Source organism: Tauraco erythrolophus, chromosome 29 (assembly GCF_009769465.1).
Source record: "Tauraco erythrolophus isolate bTauEry1 chromosome 29, bTauEry1.pri, whole genome shotgun sequence".
NCBI lineage: Eukaryota > Metazoa > Chordata > Aves > Musophagiformes > Musophagidae > Tauraco > Tauraco erythrolophus.
Window position 1 is genome coordinate 2,412,119 of NC_141493.1, and position 27,632 is coordinate 2,439,750.

The following is a 27,632-nucleotide window of genomic DNA, read 5'->3' on the forward strand; positions in this document are numbered from 1 at the left end:
CGGAGCGTGGTGGTGGCAGAGACCTGTCCCTGCGCTCCTGGAGCCCTGCTGTCCCCGCGCCGCAGGGCTGGCACGCACCGAGCAGCAGGAGAAACTCATGTTTACAGGAGCACGAGGGCTGCGTCGTGGTTTTAATTTGGGGTTTTTTGGGGGTTTTTTTTGAACATCAGCAGCATGAGGAAGAAGAAGAAACCCATCCCGCTTCCATTTTTAATTTATAACCAGAGGCTGTGGGATATGGTTGGTTTGTCCGACGGCATCTCACCGCCCCCAGGCAGCCGGAGCCGCTGTGGGGGTCCTGCCACCCCCTTCCATTTGCAGCAGGGTCAGGCAGGGTACAGGGGACCCCCATCCCCAAATGCCTCCGGGCACTGCAGCATCCCTCCTTCTGCTCACAAGCGGGGGCTTCCCCTAATTCGGGGAGCAGGAGGGGACAGGAGCCCTCTCCTCCCTGCCTCTAACTTTTCATCTTTTTTAAAAAAGAAAACTTAAAGCAAAAAATAATAATAATAATAATAAAGCAACCCCAAACCCACCTCCCCCGACCTGCCACATCAGCAACCAACCCCAGGCCTCCGGCTTGGGATTTGAGCCCCGAAGGCTCCATTGTAATAAATGGTATTTTAAAAGCCCAGCGTGGTCCCTGTGTGTTTGGGAGGAAGCGGCTGGACACGGGGCAGCCTTGTGCCCTGCTTGGGGTGACACCCGCACCCCCCCTGCCAGCGCTCCCGCGACGGACAGGGACAGAAGTGGTGCAGGATCCGGCCATCCAAAAAAAAAGAACAACCAACCCTTGTATGCTGAGAGGTGGCTTTACCATCGGACTGACTCTTTGTGTCCCACCTGTGCCCTTGGAGGTGCCCAGCGGGTACCTGGCAGGAGAAGGCGGCATGGCTGGGGGGGCAGGAGGGACCCAAACCTCTGCTCGCCCTCCCCAGGCGGGGAGGGGGAAGCTCCTTGGAGCCCATCCCTGGCAAAGGGGCTGCTGCTGGTGCCAGCGCACAGGGATGCTCCAGACAGGGATACTCCCAGCAGGGATGCTCCTGGCCGTGTCCCCTCCATGTTGCAACTCTTCCCGCTGGCCTCGGTGGAGCACCGTGGAGTCACTCATTCCACATGCTCATCCTCGGCCACGGATGCAGGAGCAGGTAGGACGATGAGTTTCCTTTCTTTTCAAATCCGGGCGCTCGCCGCTGCTTCCGTGTCCTGTTTGCCTTCCCTGGGCCAGGCCCCGAGTCCCCGTGTCCCAGCACTGAATTCCGCACCTGCCTGGCTCCGCGGGAGCTCCCTGTGACTTTGGGTGGCACACGGGGGCTGCCAGGGACAGGACCTCAGGCACGAAGCCTCCTGCCAGGTCACCGAGAGCTCCCGCTTTTAGCACTTGCCCCAAACCTGGAAAAATTCACCTTCATCGTCGATAAAACCCTGATTGCAGTGGCTGGTGGGCAGCTGGAGGGGGGCTTTCTGGGATGAGCAGAGCCCTTTTCTCACTAAAGCACTGCATGGATTTGCAACGCAGCTATTGCAACACGCAGAGCCCTGGCTCGGTGCAGCCGCAGCGGGGAGCACCACAACCCCCCGGCAGCAGCAGCTTCGGCACGGGGGGTCCCAGCCCCTCCACGCTCAAGGACTCAGATTTCAGCCTCCTACTTTTGCAGGCGACTAAAGAGCCTGGGACTCGTGGCCAAGATGTAAAGGCAGAGCCCAGGGTGGCTGCTGAGGGCTTTCCCCGGCAGAAGCATCACCAGTGAGGACCGTTCCCAGCAGGATGCTGGCACGGCAGAGCACCAACACCATGGGCTGGGTCCTCAGCGCCACGCGGAGCAGCTGCTGAGCACCCGGTCCAGCTCCTTTGGTGCCCACCGAAACCCAGAACAGATCTAGGTTCTGGCAGAACAAGGGAGGGGGAGGAAAAAAAAAAAAAGAGAAATGAGGAGGATTTTTTAAAAGTTTATTCTTCCTTCATAAAGAGACATGTAAAAACTGGAAATAGCGAACTGGCTGGGCCAGAGCTCTGTATAAAAACACACAATCATGCATAGTAAAAAAACCACTATTTTTATATTAGCTTTTAAGTTAATATATGTAAACGTTTACAATTACTAAATAAATACATAAATACAAACTTGCTGCTTGTGTTTTATAGATGGGATTTTTTTCCGTGGGGACGGGGCTTTGCAGCACAGGGCAGCCCTGGCTTGCAGAGGGGCTGCCGGTGCCCCGTGCCCTCTCCCACTGTGCTGGGGAAGGTCCCGGTGGGCTGCACCGGGGTGGCAGCACATGTAGCCAGCTCAAGTAATGCAGTAGTTTGTTTTTTTTCCAGCTAAGTTGTCCCTGAGCTACGTGTGAGAGCCAGAGCAAGGGGCAAAGTGTTTGAGGAACAACCCATCCAACTGGAGGATGGATGGGGGGTACCCACAGTCACGCTCAGACCTCAGTGCATTCGTTTTTCCACGCTGGCTGGAGACAGACAGGGATGGCAAAGCCACCCCACGGCCAAGGGAATGGGAACCAACTTGACCAAGGTCATGGAGAAGGAGTTTCTAGCACACTGCTGGGTTTGCTGCCCACGTTCCCCATCCCGCTCCGAGGGGCTCACTCGCTCCCCGTGCTGACCCTTTTCTCAGGCAAGCCCAGTGATCACAAAGCACGTAAATCATCCCCGCTCCCCCCTCACAGTCCAGTTTCCAACTGATTTCTAACAGCAAGCAGAACCACTATCAGCTAAATTGTAATTCAATCAAGAGCTTTGAGAAAGTAACCCAAGAACCCAGTTAATGCTTGCCCACCGAGCATACAGTATTAAGCTTGCTGACCAGCTTAGAGATGTTCTACAAGCAGAAGCCATTGCATGATGCCAGGAAAACACCCCCTCCCCCAAAAAAACCCCAAGGATGATCCAGTTAAAAAACACAGGGATGTCTACATCCCGCAAAGGCCCTTCTCCGCATCCTGAAGATGTCCATATAGTACCAGTGCTTCCAAGCAAGACAGTCCCACAGGCAGCTTTGCAATAGTTCCAGGCTCTTTGCATTGACCCAGCAAAATCAAGGCACCACCATTGGATTTCCTAAGGAAGCACCGACGTCGAGCCCGTAGCTTTGGCAGAGAGGACCACAAGGTTCGTACTTCACGAGAGGATGAACTCCTCTGGGCTCAGCTGAGCAGTACAATGGCTTCAAGAAGAGAAAGAGCCACAGGAGAGTTATAAAAAGACAAAACTCAACTGGTTCTAGAGGTATTCACGGCTTCAGCTTGAAGTAAGGAGCTGCAGGGCCTGCCCTGCTTCTCAGCTCACTTCGTATTGGAAATATCCCTGCTGGACCAGCTTGGAGGAGATGTTCTCCGCAATCCCTCCGAGATTGATCTGGTGCAGGGTGTCCAGCAGCGTGTTCACGGAGGCGTTCAGCCCTTGTCTGCTGTGCCACGTGTTGAGCATCTGGAAGAAGGGCTCCAGCGTGTACTTGTCGTTCATCTCGGCGAGGGCGATGTCATTCTCCAGCAGATCCAGGGCTCGACCGTATCTCTTCCAGTCCTTGCAGGGCACGTCTTGGGCGAAGATGTAAAAAGACTGCCGCAAAACTAGAAGGAGGACAGGAAAAGCTCAGAGAACAGGGTAATGCACAGACAGCTGGGTCAGAAAGGATTCTGCCCATAAAGGTCATCCCGTGGGCTCACCCCATCCCTGCCCCCCAGCACACCCCCAGGGTCCCAACACTTACGGGCACTGGGGTCTCTTTCTGGCACTGGAACCAGGTTCCTCCTGGGTTTCACAACGGGATGCGAGGTCCTTGGCACCATCACCTGGAAAAAAAGCAGACCTGTGGCACCCACCAAGCCCCAGCACAAACACTGTCCCTGAGCCCCATTAAGGAGGGGGTTGGAGACCCTCTCCCTCTCTCCAGGGGCTGCTGAGGCAGGAGATCAGCCCCCCAGGACACCCATCGTTTCCCAGCTTTGGGATGACAGCAAGCCACGAGCAGAGGAGAGCTGCCTCACAGGTCCTGGCCAGGGAGAGAAGAGCTGCCTGTCTGCTCAGCATCACCATTAAATCTCCAGAGGACTCTGGCAGCCGACTGCAATGAGCAGATTTTGCAGTCCTGAACCCAGAACAAGGACAAGAGACCCCTCGCCGTCTCCGTGCAGAACCTGTGCTCCAGCCCTGGAAGCCCCACCCCACGAGCTGATGGGGTCAGTGAAGGCAGAGGAAAACATGGGAGCTCGGCCGAGCACGGCAGAGCAGAGGGACACACACCTCCGGCCCTGGAGCGCTGGGAGTCATCGGATCCGATGCCCTGGGGAGCAGCTTATCCCGGGAGAGCTGCTCGTTGTGCCTGTTGTCCTGCGTCCCCATGTCCCCCCGCTGGCACCTCGTCAGCTGCCGCACCAGGTAGTCCTGCAGCAGGGAAAAAGCACAAACCAGCTGAGTTGGGTGGTCCCGGGAGGGCAGGGCTCCCGCCAGCCCCTCGGCGATGCCATCTACAGTGGTGGCATCTGCCCTGCCATGGCCTCAAGGGCACGGCTTGCTCACCCATCTGGAGCTTGCAGGGGTCTCAGGAGAGCACAGCCCTCCCTTTAACCTGGGGTCCCCACCAGGGACTCTGGATGTGCCAGCACTGCCAGGGAAGCGATAACGGCACTGGGGAGGGGGCTGCAAGCGCCCCACATGCAGCAGGGCACCACCAGAGCCCCTCCTCCGCTTGGCCCAGCTCTACCACATCACTGTGGGGGTGAGACTCATCCCCCTGCTCCTCCAGCCTTCCCAGGAGCTGCAGGCAAAGTGGGGAGCAAAGAGGGGGGACCTCACCCCAGGCCTGCAAACAGAGCTGCCCACCCACCCATTGCCATCACAGCAACTCACCACCACGCTGCAGGACTTCCCACTCAGGTCTCTCTGGTCTCCTGGAGGGTGAATCATACAATTAGGTAACAGTTTGGGTTGAAAGGGACCTCAAAGAGCATCCAGTTCCAACCCTCCTGCCATGGGCAGGGACACCCTCCACAACACCAGGTTGCTCAAAGCCTCATCCAACCTGGCCTTGAACAGGGATGGGGCAGCCACAACTTCTCTGGGCAACCTGCTCCAGTGCCTCGTCACCCTCAGAGGGAAGAATTTCTGCCTTAGATCTCATTGAAATCTCCCCTCTTTCACTTTAAAACCATCGCCCCATATCCTGTCACTCCATGCCCTTGTCCAAAGCCCCTCTCCAGCTTTCTTGTAGGCACTGGAAGGTGCTGGAAGGTCTTCCTGGAGCCTTCTCTTCCCCAGGCTGAACAACCCCAACTCTCTCAGCGTGTCTCCATATCAGAGGTGCTGAAGCCCTCACATCATCTTGGTGGCCTCCTCTGGCCCCACTCCAACAGCTCCATGTCCTTCTGATGTTGGGGACGCCAGAGCTGAGCACAGCACTGCAGGGTGGTCTCACGAGAGCAGAAAACAGTTCTGTGATCCCTCTTTCCCCAGGCAGGTACCTCTTCCCACCCAGCCCACACCCACGCAGAGCCCCGGGCTGGGGCGAGCACTCCGTGGGTCCCTCACACCCGGTGCTCACCCTGAGAACGGCGTCGACGGCACTTCCAGACGGCCAAGGGCACAAGCACAACCACAGCTGCCACCACCACGATGCTCACGACCCAGGTGTCTAAAGCAGATAAAATAGGGGGGTTGGGAGCTGCTCCCAGTCTCTGCAGCACCAGCTCACCCCACTGCCCCTCAGCCCATCTCCCCTCCTCCAGCAGCCCCCCAACTTACTAGAGGAGCCGGAGAAGGTGCCGGTGGGAGGACCACACTGGCGGTCGCTGTGCGGCGTGCAGGGCGCCTGCTCCACTTGATCCTCGGGACACCTGGGAAAGGAGGAGATGGGGCAGGTTCAGCGGCTGGAGCTCCCAGCACAGAGCCCAGCGGGACCCGCCGCGTCACCAGCTCACCGGGACCGGCACTTCTGGCACATCTCGCAGGGGTGGTCCGGGGAGCAGAAGGTGCCGTTCCTGCAGACGCACTGCGTGTTGCGGTCGGCCTGGCAGCGCCTCAGCTCCACCTGGTCTGCGGGCAAGAGGAGAGATGGCTCCAACCCCGGCCCCTCCACCCGCTTCCCTCGTTAACACGGCTAACGACCCGAGCTAACCCGCAAGCTTGGGGAAGACCAAGTCACTCTCTGCTGTCGAGTTTCAGCCTTACCCTTTCCTGCCCCAAACCTCATGGTGCCCAAGAGAATCATAGAATCATAGAATGGTTAGGGCTGGAAGGGACCTTCAAAGGTCATCTAGTCCAACCCCCCTGCAAGGAACAGGGATATCTCCGACTAGATCAGGTTGCTCAGGGCCTCATCCAGCCTGGCCTTGAACGTCTCCTGGGATGGAGCATCCACCACCTCTCTGGGCAACGCTCACATCGCAGCTCCACCAGCAGCCTACGGCGCTGCCGTGAGCCCAGTCCTCCCGGTCCTCCCTGGGCAGAGGTCTCGTGGCCAAGCTTTGCACAAGGAATGCTGCATCCTGGCACAAGCAGCTACACCAATTTCCAGACCCAGCGCGCTCCCCGCAGCCCGAGCCGCTCTTCGGGGACGCTGCGGGTGACCGCGCTCTCAAACGGAGAGGTCTCCGGTGAGCAGAACCCAGCCCGTGGTACCAGTTGGCATCGCCCTCTTACACACCAGCTCATACCTTCCCTGCACACCCGGCAGCCCAGGCACTTGTGAAAGTCATTCGGGTATTCGACGTATTCATCTCCCCTACACGGCGAACACGTGCTGGAGCCGTTTTGCTCTTCACAGTGTTTTTCAACGTAGGTGCCTGCGGGAAGGGGTGGAGGAGAAAAAAAACGGCGTTATCCGTGAGCGTACAGCGCCGGGCAGAGACATCGCTGCAGAAGGGGAGTTGATTCTGCTGCCAGTGCAGATAAGGGGCAAATTTGGAGCGATCAAAAGGAAAACGTTCCCATACTGAGTCCTTAGATCTTGCAGGGTGAGAGGCGGCGCGCTCGCTGCCTGGGCTGCGGGCAAGGTTTGAGACCATCTTACCCGCAGGGCACTTCTTGCAATAGCGACCGCTGTCTTGGTCTTGGTAAAACTCTTCCCCTCCCCTGCTTGGGTCCAAGAGATCCAACCCGTCCTTCCTGACCACTGCTGCTGCAGCAGTTCCCAAAGCAAGCACCTGCCAAAAAAATACAGGAAAACCTGGGTTAGGAACCCCCCTGAGTTCACAGGGCAAGGGAAGGAAGAGAAGGGCAAGAGCTGCTCTGCCCAGCACACCTGGGCAAAGCGGGAGAGGAGCTCTGGGATGGCTCAGAGCTGCTGGACCTGGTGGCCAAACCTCCCCTTGATGCACTTTCCCCATACCAGATTGGTTGCTTCCTTGGCAAAGCATAAGGAGGAGGTTTGCAGAGGAATTCCTCTGCGCCAGGTTATCAGCAGGGCAAAGGCTCGCCAACACTTCCGTAGGGTAACATCAGGCCCCCTTTCCTTCCCCAATTTCTGAGCACGTGAACCAACAGCACCGAAGAGAATGGAAGAGCAGGGAAGAGGAACAGGGAGGGCGTTTGTGGGGAGGAAACCGCCCCCGTGTCAAGGCTGGTACGTGGCTCCGGTGCCCACAAGAAACGCCCGGGCTGCGCCAGGCTCCCAGAGGACAGCACGGCCTCCAGCGTTTCCGCGTTATCCTTGTTATCTCGCTGCGGATCAGGAAGCCAATGGACCTGTTTCCGCCAGCTCGCGTGCACCTTTCTGCTGGCTCAGCTCTTTCTGGGTCACTCCAGCTGCAGCGGGGGAACGATGCTCAACAGGGACAGTCGCTCGCCCCAGCAGGGTTTGGGGGGCCGCTGGGCACCCCACGCAGGACAGTGCCCTCAGCTTCTCACCCAGCTCAGGGGCAAGCTGCTCCACGGACAGCTATGGGTATGGACCTGCCCCTACCTCCAGCCTCTGCCCCTCTACCCTGGGCTACAGAGAGGGCCAATGCCCGGCCGTGCCCAGCACTGGCACTTTTCCCCTTTCTCTCCCATACCCTGGGCACAAAACCTGCCTCTTAAAGCAAATATTTCTTCTGTGAGTCAGAAGCTGCCTTGAAAGGCTGAAACAATGGAGAGACTCGAGCTGTCCCTTGGGCCAGCCTGGCCATCTATGGAGCTGATCCCCTCCGTGACATTTCCCGTGCTTGTACAGGAAAGGGTGTGAGTGCCAAACCAGCTGCAGCGGGTCTGATGGTCACAGGGCTGCAGAGGGTGATACAGACCCACAAACAACACTGTTGAGATGGGCCCGGCCATGGAGAGGGTGATATTCCACCCCCCCCCAACCCCTAGCACGCAGCTTTGCCGGGACAGACACACGGCCACAGAGAGGCACAGACCCCCCCACATCCCGGCCAGCCTGAGAGAGAACAGGACCATTTCCAGACCCTGACTTGAAGGACTCAAATCCATATCCCTCCAACAGCTTCTGGCTCCACATCTCCCACTGCTGCTTTCTCCAGTCGGGAGGGTTCGGCAGTTTATAAAGTGCTTTTCTGTCCAGCTTAGAAAAGTCTTGTTTTCACCTCCCAGCCACCAGCAGCTCTCAGGGCTTCACTCAGTCTGGTCTTGAAAGCCTTCAGGGACTGAGACTGGGTGACCTGTCCCACCGCCTCACTGTCCTGTGGGGGACTAAAAAAACCCAACAGTCTTTCTTCCCCATTCAAACTCTGCCAGGCTGGGAAGGCGACCACAGCAACAACACAGCGTTATCTGCTGTTTGGAAAGGCCCCTTAGGCGCAGGATTTTGTTGCTTTTCATGGAACAGCCGCTCGGCAGAGCTTGCCCAAGTGCACGGGGAGGTTATCAGCCCACACCACCTTCTCCAGCAAGTGCAGTTCAAGTGCATCATCCCACAGCACTGCCCGGGGCAGGCGAGGGCTGCCATCCCTGACTAACCTACCAGTCTTGCAAAGCACGGGGAGAAACCTGGCTGGGAGCCATGGGCGAGACGTAATGGTATTCAAGAGTTGTTTTCACCCACAGTAAACATCCCAAGAAAGCAACCTTGCCTGGAGGCAGAGGAATTACCAGGCACAGGAATCCCCAATATCCTCATCAGCTAAAAACCTCTTCCTTCTGGATGATCAGGTCTGGGAAAGAAGTTCTAGGAAGCATTAAGCTTTGAACTTTCCCCTCTTCCATCTCTAATTTGGTTTTCTGATGAAGCGACCCCAAGGAAGGGGTTGCACCCCACAGCAGATCCCCCCTGCTGAACTCCTGACCATCGATGAACATCCGCACAGCACTAAGACACAGCCCTTGGCTGTGGCAAGACAGGCTCTGAGCCAACAGTGCTGAGGACCAGGGACAAAAGAGATGCCAGGCAGATGCCCGACATGCCTCTTCTCCGAGGGAACGGGTCTGACAAACATGGGGGGTTTCCCCCACCGAGACTTTCCACGGATGGAATTTGAGCTCCCGCAAACGCAGGGATCCAGCAGCATTCCTCCTCGGGAGCCCGTGGCCCAGGTCCAGGCATGATGCAACACGCATTGGTGAGCAGGGGAAGGAACTGCAGCCACAATATCGTACGATTATCACGTGGGGGCAACATCAGGCCTGATCGGTTCCCCCTCCCCTTTACTTTTATCAAAAAGGTAAAAAAAAGAGGCTGGTAAGAGCGTGTGCCTCGGTGATGGGTTTAGTCAGGCTTGACTTTATCAGGGAAGTTTAAATAAACTCCCATAAACAATATAGGGAAGGAACTGGGTGAGAAGCTGACTCTCTTTTGAAACCTGTTACAGGCAATGCTGATTTCAGTGACGGAAATTCCAGCACGGGAGCAGCAACCACATGTGCCGGGGCTGCGGCTCGGCTGGGCTCCCTCGTGGTGGCAGGACTTAAAGGCCAGGATCCCCGGGACAAAACCCCGGCCAGGATCCCCCGGGACAAAACCCCGGCCAGGATCCCCCGGGACAAAACCCCGGCCAGGATCCTTCTGACTTCAGGTGAGACAAGACTTTAGGTATTTCCGATCTCTACAGCAACGCCCAATCCATGGGGAAAGATGATATGCGCAGGTGGGATTTTCTGTCCTAAAAGCCAGCGGTGCTGAGGGTTTGGACGTCCTTCGGGCAAGTTGAGAGGCAGCATTCCTGCACCAGGCAGCCCAGAGCTGCCCGCGTCCGACCCTGACGCTTTCAAACATCCCGCGCAGTCTTGGCATTGCCACAAGATCCCGACACCGAATGGCAAAGGAGTCTTGGAAGCGAAGGGAGTGGAAATCCCCTCCAGTGCAGGCAGTGCCATAGGACAAGTGCCCAGCCCCATGGCCCCACACCACACAAGCAGCCACCCAGCCAAGCGCTTGCGCGCTCGCCCGCTGCCCCACACCCAGGAGGGCTGAGATCACCCGTCCCACCTCCACGCTGCCACCTCCACCCTGCCCCATGTTCTCAGCCCCACACACGCCCCTGTGCCCTGCAAACCTGCCCAGGCGAGCCCCTATAGCCCTCCTCCCCTGCCACGAGCCCTGCCCAGGTGAACCCCCCCCAGCCCACACCTGCCCAGGTGAGCCCCCCTATAGCCCTAGCACTCCCCATGGCCCCTGTACTGTGTGAGCCCCCCCAAATCTCCTGGACCAAGTAAGCCCCCATAGCCCCTGCTCTCCCCCTAGCCCCTCGATCAGGTTAGCCCCCCATAACTCCTGCTCCCCCCATAGCCCCCCAGACCAGGTAAGCTCCACTATAGCCCCACCTTCCCCCCCATATAAGCCCCCACCCGCGATGATTCCCGATAACAGGGACCTCCCCCCTCCCAATCCCCTGCTTTCCCCAGGTGAGCCTGCAGCGCTCCCCCTACACCCAGGAGCACCCCCCATTCACACACATCCCCCCGCCTGGCGGAACCCGCACCCCCAGCCCAGGGCAGCCCCCAAACACCCCTGTTGCCCCCTCCCCACCTTATTCCCCCCCGCAGGACCCCTTCCCAGCCCGGCGGACCATGCCCCCCGACGGCGCGGCAAGCCCGGGCATGCCGCGCCAGCACCGACGGGGGTCCCGGGACCACCCCCCCTTCTCCCCGGGCTCCCCACGATCGGTCCCGAGCTCCACGCACCGTGACCAGCAGCAAGAGCAGCGGGAGGCAGCGCCGTCGGGGCGCCCCGCGCAGCACCGAGCGCATCTTACGCGGAGGGGAGCGGAGCGGAGCGCGGCGGCCACGGCAGCGGGAACGGCTCGGGGATGGGCACGGCACCGGGCATGGCTCGGTACAGGCCCGGGCACGGCTCGGTACGGGCCCGGGCACGGCTCTGCTCCGACGGGACGAGCGAACCCCGCTGCGGCGAACGGGGCAATGCGCGACCCGGCGCCTCCGGTGGCTTTTATATAGCGGGAGGGGCGGGCGAGGAAGAGGAGGCGGAGGAGGAGGGCTGGCCCAGCACAGCCAAACCTCCTCGTGCTCCTGCCACCACCGAGAAACCACACCAGGGCTTCACCGTCAGGTCTGGGAACGGCTCGGTTTGCTGGGGAAGCTGAACTTCACACCACTTTAATTTTTTAGCACGCTTTTTTTTTTTCCCCCATATTACTATTATTAGTTTTTCCCCCGTGCCAAAATTGGTTTTGAAGCTCCCAGATCAGATAGGAGCAGTCAGGAATGCTTCTCCCAGGGTGTTCTCTTCTTGTTTTCCCGGCCTGCATTTTTTTCCCATCACGCAGCAGCCGCCTCAAGCGAGCAAAGCCACAGGTTTTTGTTTTCTAGGGAAAAGGAGGTTACCCAAAAATGCCCTGGTCAGAAATCCCGGGGCTCCTGGCAGGGCTGTGGTGGTGCAAGGTGCAAAGACTCCACCAAAACGCTCGCCTGTCTTGCAAAACAGTCGTCTTTTTGCCTCGGAGCTGGAAAGTGGGGAAATTCCACCTCGGGTTTGGTTGGTTGTTTTTTTTTTTGTGTGAAAAAAGTTAAACCTTTGGACTTTCTGCTGTTACACAACCAGCTCTTCTGCTGTCAGGTTATCTGGATAGTGTGTAAGAGAAATTACCCCGACAAAACAAAACCGAGGCAGAGGCATGGTGACTTATTAATCTTTTCCTAGCCCTGGACTCCGAGCGAACTAATCCCGGGGTGTGCTAGCGGGATCCAAAAGCTCCCTCCCTCCCTCGGAAATGCCGTGACTCACCGGAGGCTGTGGATGAATAACTCGTGAGCGACTGATCCTTTTCTAACGCTGCCCAAGGCAGAGGCAACGGTGGGTGAGAGCCTGAAAGTGGGTGGCAGGGCTCACCAGAGGCTGCAGGGAAAAAAAAGCTTCTGCCCAGGGAAAGGGCTCAAAGCACTGAAAATCTGGGCACAAACAGGGCTGCTGTCCAGCTCGCCAGTGTCGTCATCAGCCCCAGGACTTGGAGGAAGGCAGCGAGGCTCCTTGGGTCCAGGCATATCAGCAGGCTGTCACTAACCCACTCAAGATGTGGGGTTTTGGGAAGCATCTTCCCTTTGGTGACCATGCTCGTGGCAGAATGAGCACTTGTGTGCCCAGCCACGCTGAGCACTGGAAGTCTGTTTTTTCTCCCTGCAGAAGTTAGGGCCTGTCTCTGTCAAAAATAATTAAGCTGAAGTGTGATTTAAAGGAGAAGAATAATTCCTGGTTGTTTCCTGGGTGGGTACTTCTATTACAAGCCCCAAAAGTATGCAGGGCCTTTTGTTTAACCAAAACCATGTGTTCTGGGCTCTAGATACCACTGACTTCAGCTGAAGTCATTTAGGTCCTTAGAGAACAATTAATTTTTCACTTAGGTCAGAATAAATGCTAGATAATAATATGCATTTGCATATGCTGTGCACACTCAGTGGGATGGGGAAGGACACGGTTCATTTTCCCTCTGAAAAATCAACCTGATGCTCCTTAGGGAACTGCCATGCATGAACTCAGATGGGAGGAGGCTGGACGTGGGGCAAGGAGGACACAGAAATAAAGCTTCCCAGTTTGCCCCATGGTTTATATTGGGCTCTCAGATACATCTCAGCAGCGGGAGGCCAACCCTCAGCATCCAGACCCCGAGACCTCCTCCTCCTCCTGCCGAGTGCTTGTTACGGAGCCGCAGTGCCTTCTCCATCCGTCTCAATCTTGCCATTTATAAAACTGGACTCACAGACTTATCTGTGCTGACAAACCACAGAGAGAATATTTTTACACAGCTCCAAACAAAGACGGCTTTATGCCCTGTCCAAGAGTATTTAAGCTACCGAGGGAGGTCGGCGATGCTCACCCTCTCCCACTCCCCAGCCCGTCCCGAGGGGTGGGACGCCCCGGCAGATACGTCATTCACCCGCCAAGCAAGAATTTCCACCCCGGCCGTGCTGGCATGCGCGACCGTTTCCATTTAAGGCTGATTTGCAGGGCAGGCTCTGGTCACGGGTGAGAGGGGTGGGTGTTTATCACCCAGGGCCAGGCCTCCCAACAGGCACCCTGTCCTTATCGCTGGCAGCCTGCAGCCCCCTCTGAACCAGGGGCCTCCCAAGGTGTCCCCCACGGGGACCCACCACAACTTTGGGGTATCAAATTCCACCCCCCCTGCTTCCTCAGCACTGTTGCAAGTGGAAAATAAAAGGAGTGCAAGGGTTCGAGCGGGATCGTGGCTCACCTCCTGCTCCCTCGCCGTGGGGAGAAGGGAGATTGGAGCCCAAGCTGCCCACCGAGGACAGCCCTAACCGCCTCTTATCGGCCACGGTTAGTGGTTAACCTCGTGTGAGCTGCCTGCCCCTGCGGCACTCAGCGGTTCCAACCCTTGAAATACTCGTGTCCTGTCGAATGCGGCGTCTGTTTGCTCATCATCCGTCCTTAAAAACGATTAGGGGGGCGAAGGAGGCTCTAATCTCCCCTTCCAGAGCATCTCGCTTTTAACTGCGACCCACCCTCAGCACGCTCCGGGGAGGTGAAGGGGTACGTGCCTCTACGTATATTATTTTCGAACATCAGCATTCAGTTTTAACTTCAGCTTTTTTTGCCTCTTGCTTTTGTGCCTGAGAAGGATCCGAAGCCACCCGATAATTTTGACGTTCCCCTCTCCGGATAAACAAATTATTTGTCTCATAAATGCTAAGTTCCTCTTTAAAAGAGGGAGGAAAATGTCTTGTGGGCAGTCTAGGCTGTGAAATTCATGAGAACGGGGTGCAATTCCCCACTGCACTGCAGCCACTTCCCTGGGCGAGCCTTGGAAGCCACCCAGTCCCTCGGTGCCTCAGTTTCCCCTCTGTGGCAAAGGGACGCTCAGAATTCTGTCTTCACTCCCTTTGCCTGACTTATCTTTGGGGTTCAGGAGATGCTCAGGGCAAGTGGGGGGATTTCCTCATTCTTTCTCCCTTCACCTTCCCTGATGCAGCTTCCCTGCCTCCGAGCATGCAGCCGCTGGGCAGGGAAAAGGGTTAAACTCTTCCCCTTCCTCTGCCAAGCCGAAGGGTTCTTAAAAGCAAGGGGAAACTTTAAACAGCAAATGTAGAGTCTGAACTAAGATCTACCCCTTTCCCTTCCCTCCTCCCTTTCCTCCCCTTGAACCAGGACTTAAAAGGAGCTCTGGGATGAAGGAGAGGGGTGAGGGTGTTGCAGGCTGTGAGGTGCAGCCCAAGCTCCGCATCCAAACCAAGGCACCTGACAGCTTTGAAACTGGAGCAGAAACCTCTGCCTCAGCAGGACTGTGGTTGGAAATGATCAATATTGCCTAAAATCCAGCTTTCTGCTCAATCTTGGAGAGCCCCATCCCAGGTTAAATCTCCGTGGGGCGAAGCTAGGATGTTACAAACTCCTGGGAAAGCATCTGCTCTTGCAGCCCAACTGCTCCAGCAACACCAAGACCCTCTGGCTTGGCAGAGCAGAGCTGCCTCCTGCCAAACCGGTGCCCAGTGGGACTGGTCTCACCCCTGCTACACATAAGTCCTGAGACTCCACGAAGGGGCCGAGCTGCTGTTACATGTCCTTGCACAGCTAAAAAAAGCAAATTAAAAATTGGCTTTGGGGGTTATAGCCTGAGGATGCCTTGAATCTTCCCCCCAGATTCCTCAAATCACATGGATACGTTCTTCAGCCAACATATATTTTAATTTTTATCTCGTATCGTTTTTTTTCACAGCTGAATTTCCAGGAGGAATTTTCTCATGCGAAGGGATCAGACCATCATTTGGCTCTTTTTATTGCCAGACATGTGACACCCCGGCCAAACAGCCTCCGGGCTGCAGGTTCAAGGCCGATTTTCCCAGGTGTCTAAACACAGCCCCGTGCGGTTCCTTTGAACAAGCCTCGTGGTCGGATGCCACCGTTCAGCTTCCTGGGCACGGTGTTTGCTTTGCTGAACGCGGCCAAAACGTGCCCTCCTCAGCAGGGAAGAGCCGGGTTTTTGGGAGAAGGGCTCCTGGAGATCGCAGGTCCCTGGGTATGAATGGCTTCATGGTTAGAAGGCGACGTTATTTTGAGGCTAGCACTGAAAGGATTAATATAAAATTTCAGTTTGACACAGAAAGCTTGGAAGAAGATAAAAATAGGCTCTGCTGAGTCATCTCCTGATGTAAAACATGGATCGGGGCGTGTTTAAAGGCTGCTCTGAGACCTGCTGCCTTCCCCGCAGCATCCCGGTCTGGCCAGGGGAAGAGAGCCAAACCCTCTTTGGTTTGGTGTTACCAAACCCTCTGAATGGGCCACCACTGGCTTTTATTTGCCCACGCCAATGCCCTTTGCTCAGGGACACGCTGCCAGTCCGCAGGGCTGTGCTAAGGACCGGCTCTGGCAATGAACGTGAAATGACCTCAATGAAAACGAAACCAGCAGCAACTCGTGGTGCACCAGTGCACCGCAGCCCGGAGAGGCTCCGGCACAGCTCAGCAGCCGCAGAAAACCCTCCTGATGAAAACACAAGCTCCGTGTCCCAGGGCTGGCTGAATTCTCCTGGATTTCTGGAGAAGCCCTGCAGGCACAGGGTGGTTTTTGCATCCCAGCAGCTACAGGGTTAAGCTGAGGACTGCACCCCACCGGTCTGGCTCTGACTCAGAGCCTGCCAGAGGAAGAGCAGCACAGGCAGACCCACCAAAGCAATCCTTTCCTCTGTGCCTCTCAGGGAAGCCAAACACATCCCAGAAACTCGGGATGCCCAAGCACACGTGTTGGAGGCGTTAATGGTTCTGTCTCCATCGTGCAAGGGCTGATTAACCCCTGAGGGTGCCCATGAGGGACAGGGCACCCCAGGGCTGAGGTTCCAGATATGGCTGCAGGAAACATCACGTACGGCAACTGCAGCGAGACAGAAACACCCAGAACTTTGTCTGCTTAAGCAACACAATTTACCTCCCCTTTTCACAGCAGCGTCGAGCTTTGCTCTGCAAACATCAGACTGTGCACAAAGAAACTCCTCTCTCCTGCTCTTCCCCTGCATTTTGACACTCACACGACGCAAGGCTGCTGCTCTCAGGGAACCGAGGAGAATGGCAATCATGCTGCCAGGTGAAGGGGAAAAAGAGAAGCAGCTTCGGAAGGGCAGGAAAGCCAACATGTGGATGTTAGCAGAGACCTGAGTCTCCCCATCCCGGCAGGGTCAGGTTAGGGCAGCGCCGTGCCCGCTGGGGTTGTTCTCGTGGGATGGGGGTGCCAGGCAGGCACTTCAGCTATGCAGTTTCTCCCTCTTCAGATCTCCTCCAACGTAACAAGCACCCGCTGCCGGCAGCTGCCAGAGGAGCTGGGTGCCAGGAGGATCCCACTCCCCACAGCTGCCAGAGGAGCTGGGTGCCAGGAGGATCCCGCTCCCCACAGCTGCCAGAGGAGCCGGTGCCAGGAGGATCTTGCTCCCCACAGCTGCCAGAGGAGCAGGGCACACCTTTTGCCCGGTCTGCAGGGCACGCGTGGGCACGGCACACCTTTTGCCATCCACCAGTGCCCAACCCTGCCCGTGCGAACAGTTGTGTGCTGGCACCGGGGTGATTTTTGCTGCGAGGGTGTGGTGCAGCACCATAGGGCCCCAGGAACACGGTGGATCTCCGGTCTGGGATGGTGGCAGCCATGGCTGACCCAGCTGAATGATCACTTCTGTGGCGTGTGGCCTGGTGTCAGCTGGGACACTCAGCTCTTCTTTTTAGCAGCCAGAAGAGCTCTGTGTTTTGGTTTCAGTCTGGGACTTGCTCTGAGAAGGATGCTGGCAGCGCACTGATGTTTGTAGTTGGCACTGAGGCCTCAAGGACTTTCCAGCTGCCGTGTTCTTGCCAGCATGCAGGAGCACAACAGGATAGGGGGGAGCATGGCCGGGATGTGGGGTCCACGACTCTCCTTGTGATCTGAACTTAGACTTTGGATTGAGGGCTGAATTGACCAATTAGTATTCCTTATTATGCAGCTTCATGCCCAGTATAAAATGAGGGTCAGCCAGAAAGAAGGGCTTTTGCTCTCCTGGGGCTCTCACTTTCGGGCTCTGAGTGCTTTCTCTCTCTCTCTCGCTCTACTTTTGGGCCTCCTGTTTGTCTGGGATTGCGGTGTCGGGATTTATCTGTTTTGGGATCGTTAGTTCGGGACAAGACGGGCCATGGTCAGGGGCTGGTGAGCAATTACACCGTACGTCACTCATTTGTATATATTTATCATTGTACATATATATATTCCTATAGTAGCAGCATTAAATTGTTCTTATCTCAACCCACGGGTCTCTTTTCTTTTTCTCCTTTAATTCTTTTCCTCATTCCCGGGGGGTGGGCGAGCGTGTGAGAGGCTGTGTGGGGTTTAATTGCCGGAGCAGCCTAAACCACAGCACCAGGAGCTGGTGCGGGGCTCTGCTGCCCCGGCCACCCCACAAACAACGTGACAAAACACACACGAACCTCCAGCAGCTCGGTTTTAACTCGGTCCTTCTACACGCGGAGAACGGACAGAGCCCGGCAGCTCCTTGCCGCGCTGCTCTGGAGCGGCTCAAGGCACGAGGAGCTGCTGCTTTCGGCCCCCATTCTGCAGAATGACATCACGCCCGATGACGTCACCCGCACGTCACGCGGAAGGGGAGGTGCGTCACGGGGCGCGGTGAAGGCGCGAACCCCGCCCGCCGCCCTCCGCTGCCGCAATGCACGGCGGGAAGGCGGTGCAGTGCGCAGGCGCAAGGCTGTACCACGGCGGGCGGGGGGGGGGGGGGGGGGGGGGGCGGCCCGGAGCGGCCCACACAAAGGCGGCCGCGGGGGGGAGAGCCGCGCATGCGCGGTGCGTTTCTCGCCGGCAGGCAGGCGGGTCCCGGCCGCGCGCAGGCCGCGGCGGCGCCGGGGGCTCGCGTAGATGTGCAGCCCGGGGCGGGCGCCGCCTGGGCCGGCCCCGGCGGGGGACCTGCCGCCCGAGTGGGAGACGGACGACGAGCGCATGGCTTTCCTCTTCTCGGCCTTCAAGCAGAGCCGCGAGGTGAACAGCACCGAGTGGGACAGCAAGATGGCCTTCTGGGTCGGGCTGGTGCTGGCCCGCGGCCGCCGACGGGGCGCCGTGCGAACCTGCCTGCGGGACCTGCAGCACGGCTTCGAGCGGCGGGGCAGCGTCCCGCTCGGCCTCGGCACCGTCCTCCGGGAGCTCCTCAGGTACCGCCGGCGTGGGGGGGGGGGGGGGCGCCCGGGCCTACCGCTGCCGAGGGGGCTGTGAGGAAAGGGGGCGGCCGGCGGGGGAGAGAGGCCTGAGGAGGGGTGGTTGCAGAGGGAGGGAGTGTCAGGGAGAGCTTGCAGAGGAGAGGAGAGCGCAGAGGTGCCCAAGGGAATGTGGGATTGGGGAATTCGGGAGCCCTGTGCGAGGGAAAGCAGGAGGTGTGGGACGGCAGCGTGCTGTGGGGAGGGCAGGGCAGGGAATCCCAAGGGAATGCTGTGCTGGGACAGCCTGTGGGTGCAGGGGGAGCTTTCTGCTAAATCGGGTTGTGTTCCCTGGAGCGGTGATTGCAATGGCGCAGCTGTGAGTGGTGTGCGGGGATGTGGTCTGCTGGTGTTCGCAACCAAGTGTTTTGTGTTGTGAAACTGGAGCCTGAGGCTGGTACCCTGAAAGGGTTCAAGGACAGCGGGAGCTAACTGAGTCTGTGCCTGTCACATAAATAAAATCTCTGAGTCTGAAAAAAGCTATGTTTGCAGTTTAACACGCAAATGAAGCATCCTGAAACGTGCAACTGACCCTCCCTGCCCATTTCCTTGTTCGATACTTCGTCAGTTTCATGTCAGAAATCTGGGAGAAACTTGGCAAACTGGAAAAATAGTAAACAAAAGACCTTTGTGTCCAGAGGAGCCCTGGGAAGAGTGGAGACCTCTGCGTGCTTTCATAGGCAGCAGTAACATGCCAGACTTTAGCTAGAAGCTGACTTTTAGTTAGAAAACACCACTAGGACTGGGATGTACAAAACATAGAGCAGTGTTCCAGTTAACAATTCTCCGTGCTGACACTCTTGCTCACTGCCAGTGGAAGGGTTTAGGACTGACCGTGTTCAGTTCTGCGTGCATCTCTTTTCTCTAGACGTGGCAAGCTGCAGAGGGAGTCAGACTTCATGGCCAGTGTAGACAGCAGCTGGATCTCCTGGGGTGTGGGAGTCTTCATTCTGAAGCCCCTGAAGTGGACTCTCTCCAGTGTGCTGGGTGACAGTAAAATACCTGAGGAAGAGGAAGTTCTGATTTACGTGGAGCTGCTTCAGGTGAGTGTTGTTGTGAGCTTCCTCAAGATTATGTATCTTCAGAAACATTATGAGTCATTTTACGTGCTAGCAAGGAAAGATCAGGGGCGAATAGACCTTCATCCTGGGTCAGCCGTTTCCTGGGCTGTGTCCACAGCAGCGTGGGCAGCAGGTCGAGGGAGGTGATTCTGCCCCTCTACTCTTGTGAAACCCCACCTGGAATACTACGTTCAGCCCTGGCGTCCCCAAGACAAGAAGGATATGGAGCTGCTGAAGTGGGTTCAGAGAAGGCCACGGAGATGATCCGAGGGCTGGAGCACCTCTGCTATGGAGACAGGCTGAGAGAGTTGGGGCTGTTCAGCCTGGAGAAGAGAAGACTCTGGGGTGATCTTGTTGCAGCCTTCCAGTACTTAAAGGGGCTACAGGAAAGCTGGAGAGGGGCTTTTTACAAGGGTGTGTAGTGACAGGATAAGGGGTGATGGCTTTAAACTGAAAGAGGGGAGATTTAGATTGGATATAAGGCAGAAATTTTGCACTCAGAGGGTGATGAGGCACTGGCACAGGTTGCCCAGAGAAGCTGTGGCTGCCTCATCCCTGGAAGTGTTCAAGGCCAGGTTGGATGGGGCTTTGGGCAACCTGGTGTAGTGGAGGGTGTCCCTGCCCATGGCAGGGGGATTGGAACTAGATGATCTTTGAGGTCCCTTCCAGCCCAAACCGTTCCATGATTCTGTGATTCATTTGTACTCCTTAGGTGTTGAAAAGCCCGTAGTTGGAATAAGGTGGGAATAAGAAATAGTTTATTTCTACAGATGTTGCTTGAAACTGACATAAGGACTTTTCACTGACTTCCAAGGAATGCGAAGCCGGGTTGTATGCTGTGAGGCTGCTGTAAATCCCAGGTTTGAGTTTGTGCAGTGTAGTACACGAGAGAAACTGGCAGGTTGGGCCATCTGTTGTAGGGAGAGACGGGTGACGTGGAAGTGGCTGGCTGTCAGTGCGTGTATCATCGAGCTGAGCTCGTGTGTACACTTAATTAAAGGCTGCTTCCACTTGAGAGCGTTTGCTTCCAGCTTGCCTTTTCGATGTGATCAGAACTGCCCATGGATCCTGTCAAATACCCTTTTCTTTGGCACTTAAAGAGCTCTTCAGATGCGTTCCTTTATTTGTGGTTAGTCTGAGAGCAGACGGTGTCCTCCCTCTGCAGAGGGAATTCCACAGCCCTTTCAGAGGCTTAGTGCGTGGGAGAGAAGGGAAACCTTTTTAAAAGGTGCCTGGAAAACCACAAGCCTTGATGTGGAATCTGGGGGTGGATGGAAAGAGTTGTTTCTAGAGTTTTGAGTGGACCCCAACTCTCACTTGAAACAGGGAAAACTTCTCTTTTCCCTCTGCCCTCGTACAAATGAGGAATACAGTTACAGTGGATTTAAAGAAAAGGCTTTCTTTGGTTTAAACTCGGGGTGGGGGGCAGCCTTCAAGAAGTGCAGAGGGGGCCAACTTGCTGCCTCTGTGGTTCTTGCTGTTTTTCTTTCCATTAACGGTGATGTTTTCAAAGCATCGTAATTACTTTTGAACGTTACGTACAACTAATTCTGCAAGTCTGTCTGGCCCAAAACACAACACGTCTGACTTTTCACCCTCAGTGCGTGGGAGGAAGCAGGTGTGGACTTGGCAGATGTTGTGGGAGAAGCAAGAGTCCTGTGTGAACTGACAGACAGCTCTGCTGCTTCCTTGCAGGAGAAGGCGGAGGAAGTTTATCGCCTGTATCAGAACTCGGCGCTCTCTTCTCACCCCGTCGTTGCCCTCTCAGAGCTGCGTTCCCTCTGTGCCAGTGTTTGTCCACATGAAAGGACGTTCTACTTGTTGCTGCTCCAGCTGCAAAAGGAAAAGAGGGTCACGATCCTGGAACAGAATGGAGAGAAGGTACAGGGTAAAGGTGACTGCTTTTGGGTGGTATAATCCCTGTCTTGCGTTTCATCTGGCTGGAAAGGATACTTTATTGGCTAAATATGGGTGGTCTTTGGTTGGAAAAGTCAATTCTATGTACTCCAACATTATAACCTGGTTATAGATGAGACTAAATCCTCATTCTTGCATGACAGCTTCTTATTTTCATCAAACATTCCTGATGTTACTTGGGTAATTTAACAGCTAGTATGGGCTTAATTACAGTATGGGCAGATACTGTAGTCGTCTACTCCCAGGTGGACTGTTCCCAGCTACTTGAATTAAAAACCTTCCATGCCACTGGAATCGGTGTTCTGCTTTCTGGGAAAAGCTTTTCCTGTCTGTCAGTACCTATGGAGATGGAGAGGCTGTTGTCTCGAAGATGGTGCCTTTGCCTGCAGCGTTCTGCACCGCACAGTTCGGTACTGAAGTACTCAGAAGTGTGACTTTGCTGTACACTGTTCAGAGCACCAGGACAGCTGGGAATCTTCAGGGTGTTCCATTAAAGGCTTTCTTTTTTCCCCACTGATGTCACTTGAGCCCGTCTAGTTTAATATTAGATTACTTGAAGGGGCCTACAGGAAAGCTGGAGAGGGACTTTTTACGAGGGTGTGTAGCAATAGGACAAGGGGGCAATGGATTTACACTGAAAGAGGGGAGATTTAGATTGGATATAAGGAAGAAATTTATGATGAGGGTGCTGAGGCACTGGAAGAGGTTTCCCAGAGAAGCTGTGGCTGCCCCATCCCTGGAAGTGTTCCAGGCCAGGTTAGATGAGGCTTTGAGCAACCTGGTGTAGTGGAGGGTGTCCCTTCCCATGGCAGGGGGGTTGGAACTGGGTGATCTTTGAGGTCCCTTCCAACTCAAACCATTCTGTGATTCTACATGGTGACTGGCATGCCCTCATCACTCTAGTACAAGGCTTAAACTTGGGGGTATAAAAGCTTCTTTTCCTTCCATCAGAGTGGAGGTATTTCACGCGCAGGCACAGGTTCTGGAACCAAGCGACTCGAGCGTGTGCTTCTCTTTCTTTAGATAGTGAAGTTTGCCCGAGGTCTCCATGCCAAAGTCTCCCCGATGAATGACGTGGACATCGGAGTGTATCAATTGATGCAAAGTGAACAGCTGCTGTCACAGAAGGTGGAGTCCCTTTCCCAGGAAGCAGAGAAGTAATTTGGGGAAGGGTGGTGGGAAGAACATCCGTGCGCTGTAGAACTTTGTATTCCTGTGATGTAGTTAGAAGGAAGCTGCTTTCTGAAAGTGCAAGTTACTCTTTCCTGTTCAGTAAACAGTCGTGTGGTAGGGCAGGTTTTCCAGTCTTTGTTCCCCATCCCCGTGAAAACAACACGCAGTGAATGGACGTCAAAAGTTTTTGCACGGATTTGGAGCGTGTTCAAGGACTGCTTCCGAGAAACAACAACGGCCTAAGGGCAGTTGTATCTGAAATGCATCGTTACTCGGTCACTTCTGGAGTAGAGCAGGGTACTGAGGGTGGCTGCTGATTTGTAAAATAACTACTGCTTGCAAAGGAATAAGCTGCTTTTCCTTGTTGCATCCATGCAGGTGTAAAGAGGATGCCCGGAGTGCGTGTAGAGCTGGGAAAAAGCAATTGGTAAGTCCTGTTCTACTTCGGAGGAACTAAAGTTAGTGTCTTGGAGCTGGTCCGTAGCTACAGATAATGACCAGGGTCAGGCATTGTATACTTGAACTTGGACATGTTGAAGGGGTGGTTCTGAGGCCAATGGTCTCCTTGAGGTGGAAATACGAATATATTTGTCCAGAGCGATGTGATGAAGAGAAATGGAAATATCTAGCTCTTAAAACAAGCTGTCGCGTGTGCGCCTCGCCGCACAGGGATTGCTGGTTTTTCTGCTTCCTTTGGCTGCTGCCTGCTTTGTGACCCAGGTCTGTGTATCTGACGTCTCCAGGCGCTGAGATGTTTGAAATCCAAACGAAGGACAGAACGGCGCATTGAGGAGCTCCATTCCAAGCTGGATGCAGTGCAGGGGATCTTGGATCGTATATACGCCTCGCAGACTGACCAGATGGTAGTGTGTTAATTTTCTCTTGTGCTTCTCGCTTCAGCCCTGCTCTTCTCATTTGTGCTGCTTTACCTGCTTGTCAGAGTTCGTGTTTGAGGGGTGTAAGCTAGCTGGTGAGACTTTAGTCTTTGCTCTAGGAAGCAGCAAGTCTAATTTTGGGGTAAAACCCCAAAATAAACCCGTTTGTGGCTCCATTTTCTTTGTATATGCTAATATTTCTCTGAGGGTCCTGCCTGGATAACAGGTCTTGAGAGAAAGTTACACTGCCTGTTGGGTGTTCTTAGTTAGCATTGTGCATCTTTCTCTTTTATTTTTTTTTTAAGGTATTTAATGCCTATCAGGCTGGTGTGGGAGCTCTGAAGCTGTCTATGAAGGATGTTACTGTGGAGAAGGCAGAGAACCTGGTGGATCAGATCCAAGAGGTACTGAAATAAGAGCAGTAGAGTAGCATGTGGATGCACAAAGCAAGCTTGCCTAGCCAGTAACGCCGAGGCTTCTGGCACTGTTTGGTTTCTATTCTGTTTGTCACCAGAGCAAACTGACTTAATTTTGATCTTTTGAGATCAGCAAGGAGAGGTATTCAAATAACTGGCTGTGTTTTAGGTTTATGTATTTGTGTTTATTGCTGGCTAGTAGTCACAGTTTACGTTAGATTTGTGTATTTCATGGGTTCTTTTGGTTAGTGGCGTTGTGCAAGCACTTAACTGTCCTAGAAAATGGTTAGTGAGATGTACTAAAAAGAAATACAAGTCACATCTTTGGAAGCTGGAGTGCAACTACGTGTGTGAAAGCAGGGTCTTAAAACTGCCTCACCCATAATCTTCTGCAGTTCAGTAAGGGAAAGAAGATGAGTTTATTCTGAATGAATTGAAATGAAGAGAGTAATCTGTCTGCATAAGCTGGTGTAAAAAAAAAAAAAAAAAAAAAAAAACAAACCAAACAGAAAAGGATTACTGTTTTGGCAGCTTCAGCTGCATGTACTTAAATGTCAACTTCAACTACTGAGCTGAGGGACTGTCTGTAAAATTTCATAGCTGAGATGTACTGGTCTTCAGCTTCCTTAATTTGTTATCCTGAGCTGCAATATAGGCTCATTACTTATATGAAAAAGCTAAAATTAGGGAGATTTTTTTCTTTTTTTATTTTTTAATGTCTGTGAAATTCTGTTTCAAGCTTCATCCTCAAACATGCTACTTGGTCTTGTAGCACTTAGTAAATAATATTCCGTGTTACTGCCTTTGCTACTGAAAAAACAGTGATGTTCGAAGTCTGTCTTTTGCACTAGTACCTGCTGCCTTTAAGTCAACTTTTGATTTTTTTTGTTATTTCTACTTTTGACATAAGTGGCTACAGTAAGAGATAAGATTAGCTTATCATCTATATCAAATGCTGTGTATTTTCCCCTCAGCTTTGTGATACTCAAGATGAAGTAGCCCAGACTCTGGCTGGAGTGGGGGTCAATGGTCTAGGTACGTTTTGGGGTTTTTGTCATCTGCTCATCTTTTCTTGCTGCTGCTGGCCCTTTGTGCTGCCATCCCGTCCCTGCTGCCTCCCCGCATATGTTTAGTCCTCCTTCCTGGGAGGATGAGCACTTACTGAAATACCAAGGATGTTGCTACAGGTGCCCTGAGAGGGAGTGAGGACTGACAAGGAGTTCTCTTCTCTGACAGTGGGTTGCAGGGGAGTTGGCGTTTGTGTGTCTCCAAATCCTTGCAGTCTCTGGAGTGCTGGTGGATTTCAGTTCAGAGTTGTGTAATGTTGATTTAAGTCTATTTTTAGAGTGGCTGCTGCTTTGTTTTTTAAGTGATGATCTTTTTCCTCTGGCCTGTGTGTTGCTGCAGCTTGTTTATCTCTGCTGAAATGTCTTCTTGCCCTTAGATGCCTCAGCACAAAGGCTTCTAAAGGAATAGCCTCTTCCTGAGATCAGGACTGAATTTTCACCTTTAGGAAAAACACAGGGAGTTCTCTGTTGTTATTATGAGTAATGCTGGATGGGAGTTAAGAATACCTCTGTTAAACTTGGACTCCAGTCTATGCTGTGAAGATACGACTTAATTCTGCTTGGAACTGAATGTTTTTTTTACTCAGCAGAGATGGACACTGAGGAACTTGAGAAGGAGCTGGACAGCCTTCTCCAGGACTCAACTAAGGAGCCTGTAGATCTGCCACCAGTTCCCCAGAAGGCGCTGAGTCCACCCATTTCTGATGCTGAGCTTGAAGCTGAATTGGAAAAGCTCACTGTTTCTGATGGAGGTATGGACGTCAGCAAGTCCTGTCAGCTAGCTGCTGTTAGGATCTATAATGGCCTTGCAAAATGAAAGATGTCTAGCAGAACTAAAGTCTGAGCCAGAATCTTCCCCATTTCCAGTTACACGGCTGAAAGCGGGCTCTCCTGGTGTTCCTGCCAGGTGCTCAGTGGCATCGTCTTTCAGTACCAGACTCAGTCTGGAGAGAATTGCCCTCTTTGCTAGAAATTCTACCTGGACTTTTTGCCGTGGGGTATAGGGAAAGTTGAAGGCCCTATGAAGGAGCTACTGCTTGGACTAATTATTTTTGTCGTACAAAAGCCTGTACAAAGCCAGGCAGTGTTTTTGTATGTTCTGTTAGTGGTGATAAAGTAGTCATGCATGTTGCTGCCAGGAATGCAGAATCTTCTCTGTCCTAGAATGCTTATTCTGTCTTATGTGTTGTAGGTATGATGTCTGCTTAAACTAGTACTCAACTAGTCTTTATTTAGTAACAGGCAGTGACCAGAGCTTGTGGGCTTGAACTGCATGCCGAGTTTTCCGTAGACTTGTCTTGGCTAAGGGTGAATAGACTTCAATTTTCCGTTCAGGAATCTGTTAATGAACAATTACATATAGTTTTCTTCTGATTTGGGCAGCTGATGTTCTCTAGTTTCAGAGCAGAAGGATGCTCAGTGTCCCATATCAAACATGAAAGATGGGCTCCCAAGAGAAGGCAATGGCATATAGAAGCACTGAGGCGCCCCAAAGTTGTGTTTGTTAGTTATGGACATGGTTGATGTAGTCCCTCTTGCTGATGAAAATTGATCTCTCTCTGTTGCGATTTTCTTTATAGATTTGGCACAAAAGACTCCCTCTGCTTCCTCTGAACCCAAAACAGCTCTGGGACTGAATCTCTAAAGACCCAACAGTATCCTGTTGCTGCAGTTTGAGAAGTTGTCTTAAGGTTCCTTAACTAATGACTAGAACTTCTGGGGAGAGGGGTAGCGCTCCCCTGTTCTTCATGGATACCACTTCGCTCAGCAACAGGATCTCCTGCCATGACAATCCGCTCTGGAACTGGCCCCAGCTGGTGTTTGTCATCTCTGTGCCAACATCTGCACTGGTCTCAATTTGACTTGTTATCCCAAGTCACTCTGCGACATCCAGTCTTCCCTTCTGGGAATGCAGTTCACCATTCTGCCCAGTGAAGATAAACTCTTCTATGTCCATACCAGTGCTCGGGTTTGGTTTTTTATTTTTTTCTTTGCTGTGGCTGATGTTGAGAATCTGAGTTGCAGCAGTATTGCAGTTGCTCAACATTTGGCTGTTTGTGTGGTTGTTTAAAACATTTGGCACATAACTTATGTTAAGGATGGTACTTAACCTGCAACAAGCTTAAACACCTGTTGATAGTTCTATCCCTCCCTGTCTGTATTTTGCACGGTCGTGGACAATTAGACACTGTAACTGTTGAATTGTAGGACGTTTTGTTGCTGCTCTAGGGGGCAGCAATGGGAAGCACAAGACAAAAATAATTCCTCTTTCTGTAATGACGCTAAGGCCTTAAAAGGGAGACCTGCAAAAGATTTTAAATGAAGGAGTTTCTTACGCTTTCTCTTGTGATGAAGGCTCGCAGTCACTACTGTACAATTTTCTGCTTGCTCTTACTTGAAATTGGAGCTGTTTGCTGGTTTTCTGTCTTTTCTGTTTGCAAAACTTCTTGGGAGCTGCAGTACGATCTGCTTTGGGCTCTCCTATTGAGTGATTTGGGGTGGGAGGAGAAGGGATGCATCATTTTCCCTTCCTGAGAGGACAGTTTCGTACAACAACC

The 27,632-nt window shown here is 53.9% G+C and overlaps 2 protein-coding genes across 3 annotated transcripts; one reads left to right on the top strand and one right to left on the bottom strand.

Annotated features, from left to right (window-relative positions):
- Positions 1 to 1,937: 1,937 nt before the first annotated feature.
- Positions 1,938 to 11,168, bottom strand: LOC104371771 (tumor necrosis factor receptor superfamily member 10A). The gene is made up of 10 exons (XM_086628113.1): positions 11,066 to 11,168; positions 7,020 to 7,152; positions 6,664 to 6,792; positions 5,929 to 6,043; positions 5,753 to 5,844; positions 5,553 to 5,642; positions 4,862 to 4,902; positions 4,256 to 4,396; positions 3,723 to 3,804; positions 1,938 to 3,582 (listed from the first exon to the last, which is right to left on the bottom strand). The coding sequence occupies exons 1-10, from the start codon at positions 11,129 to 11,131 to the stop codon at positions 3,290 to 3,292; spliced, it is 1,182 nt and encodes a 393-aa protein (XP_086484239.1). The 5' UTR covers positions 11,132 to 11,168; the 3' UTR covers positions 1,938 to 3,289.
- A 7,065-nt stretch (positions 11,169 to 18,233) lies between these two features.
- CHMP7 (charged multivesicular body protein 7) lies at positions 18,234 to 27,213 on the top strand. 2 transcript variants are annotated; one of them, XM_086628111.1, is made up of 10 exons: positions 18,234 to 18,523; positions 19,434 to 19,608; positions 21,322 to 21,507; positions 22,567 to 22,700; positions 23,095 to 23,143; positions 23,460 to 23,579; positions 23,897 to 23,995; positions 24,982 to 25,042; positions 25,662 to 25,826; positions 26,655 to 27,213. In XM_086628111.1, the coding sequence occupies exons 1-10, from the start codon at positions 18,234 to 18,236 to the stop codon at positions 26,717 to 26,719; spliced, it is 1,344 nt and encodes a 447-aa protein (XP_086484237.1). In that variant the 3' UTR covers positions 26,720 to 27,213. The 2 variants fall into 2 exon arrangements, with proteins under 2 accessions (XP_086484237.1, XP_086484236.1); XM_086628110.1 differs by having other exon boundaries at positions 25,665 to 25,826.
- Positions 27,214 to 27,632: the final 419 nt, after the last annotated feature.

Bases quoted from the DNA above. Each gene is read 5' to 3' on its own strand.
- CHMP7 (XM_086628111.1), top strand. From the start codon at position 18,234: ATGTGCAGCCCGGGGCGGGCGCCGCCTGGGCCGGCCCCGGCGGGGGAC. The intron at 23,996-24,981 runs GTACTGAAATAA...TTTTCCCCTCAG, and splicing joins TGGTGGATCAGATCCAAGAG to CTTTGTGATACTCAAGATGA. The intron at 25,043-25,661 runs GTACGTTTTGGG...TTTTTTACTCAG, and splicing joins AGTGGGGGTCAATGGTCTAG to CAGAGATGGACACTGAGGAA.
- LOC104371771 (XM_086628113.1), bottom strand. From the start codon at position 11,131: ATGCGCTCGGTGCTGCGCGGGGCGCCCCGACGGCGCTGCCTCCCGCTG. The intron at 6,044-6,663 runs GTATGAGCTGGT...TCTTGCCCGCAG, and splicing joins CTGCCGGGTGTGCAGGGAAG to ACCAGGTGGAGCTGAGGCGC. The intron at 4,903-5,552 runs GTGAGCACCGGG...TTCACCCTCCAG, and splicing joins CCGTCGACGCCGTTCTCAGG to GAGACCAGAGAGACCTGAGT.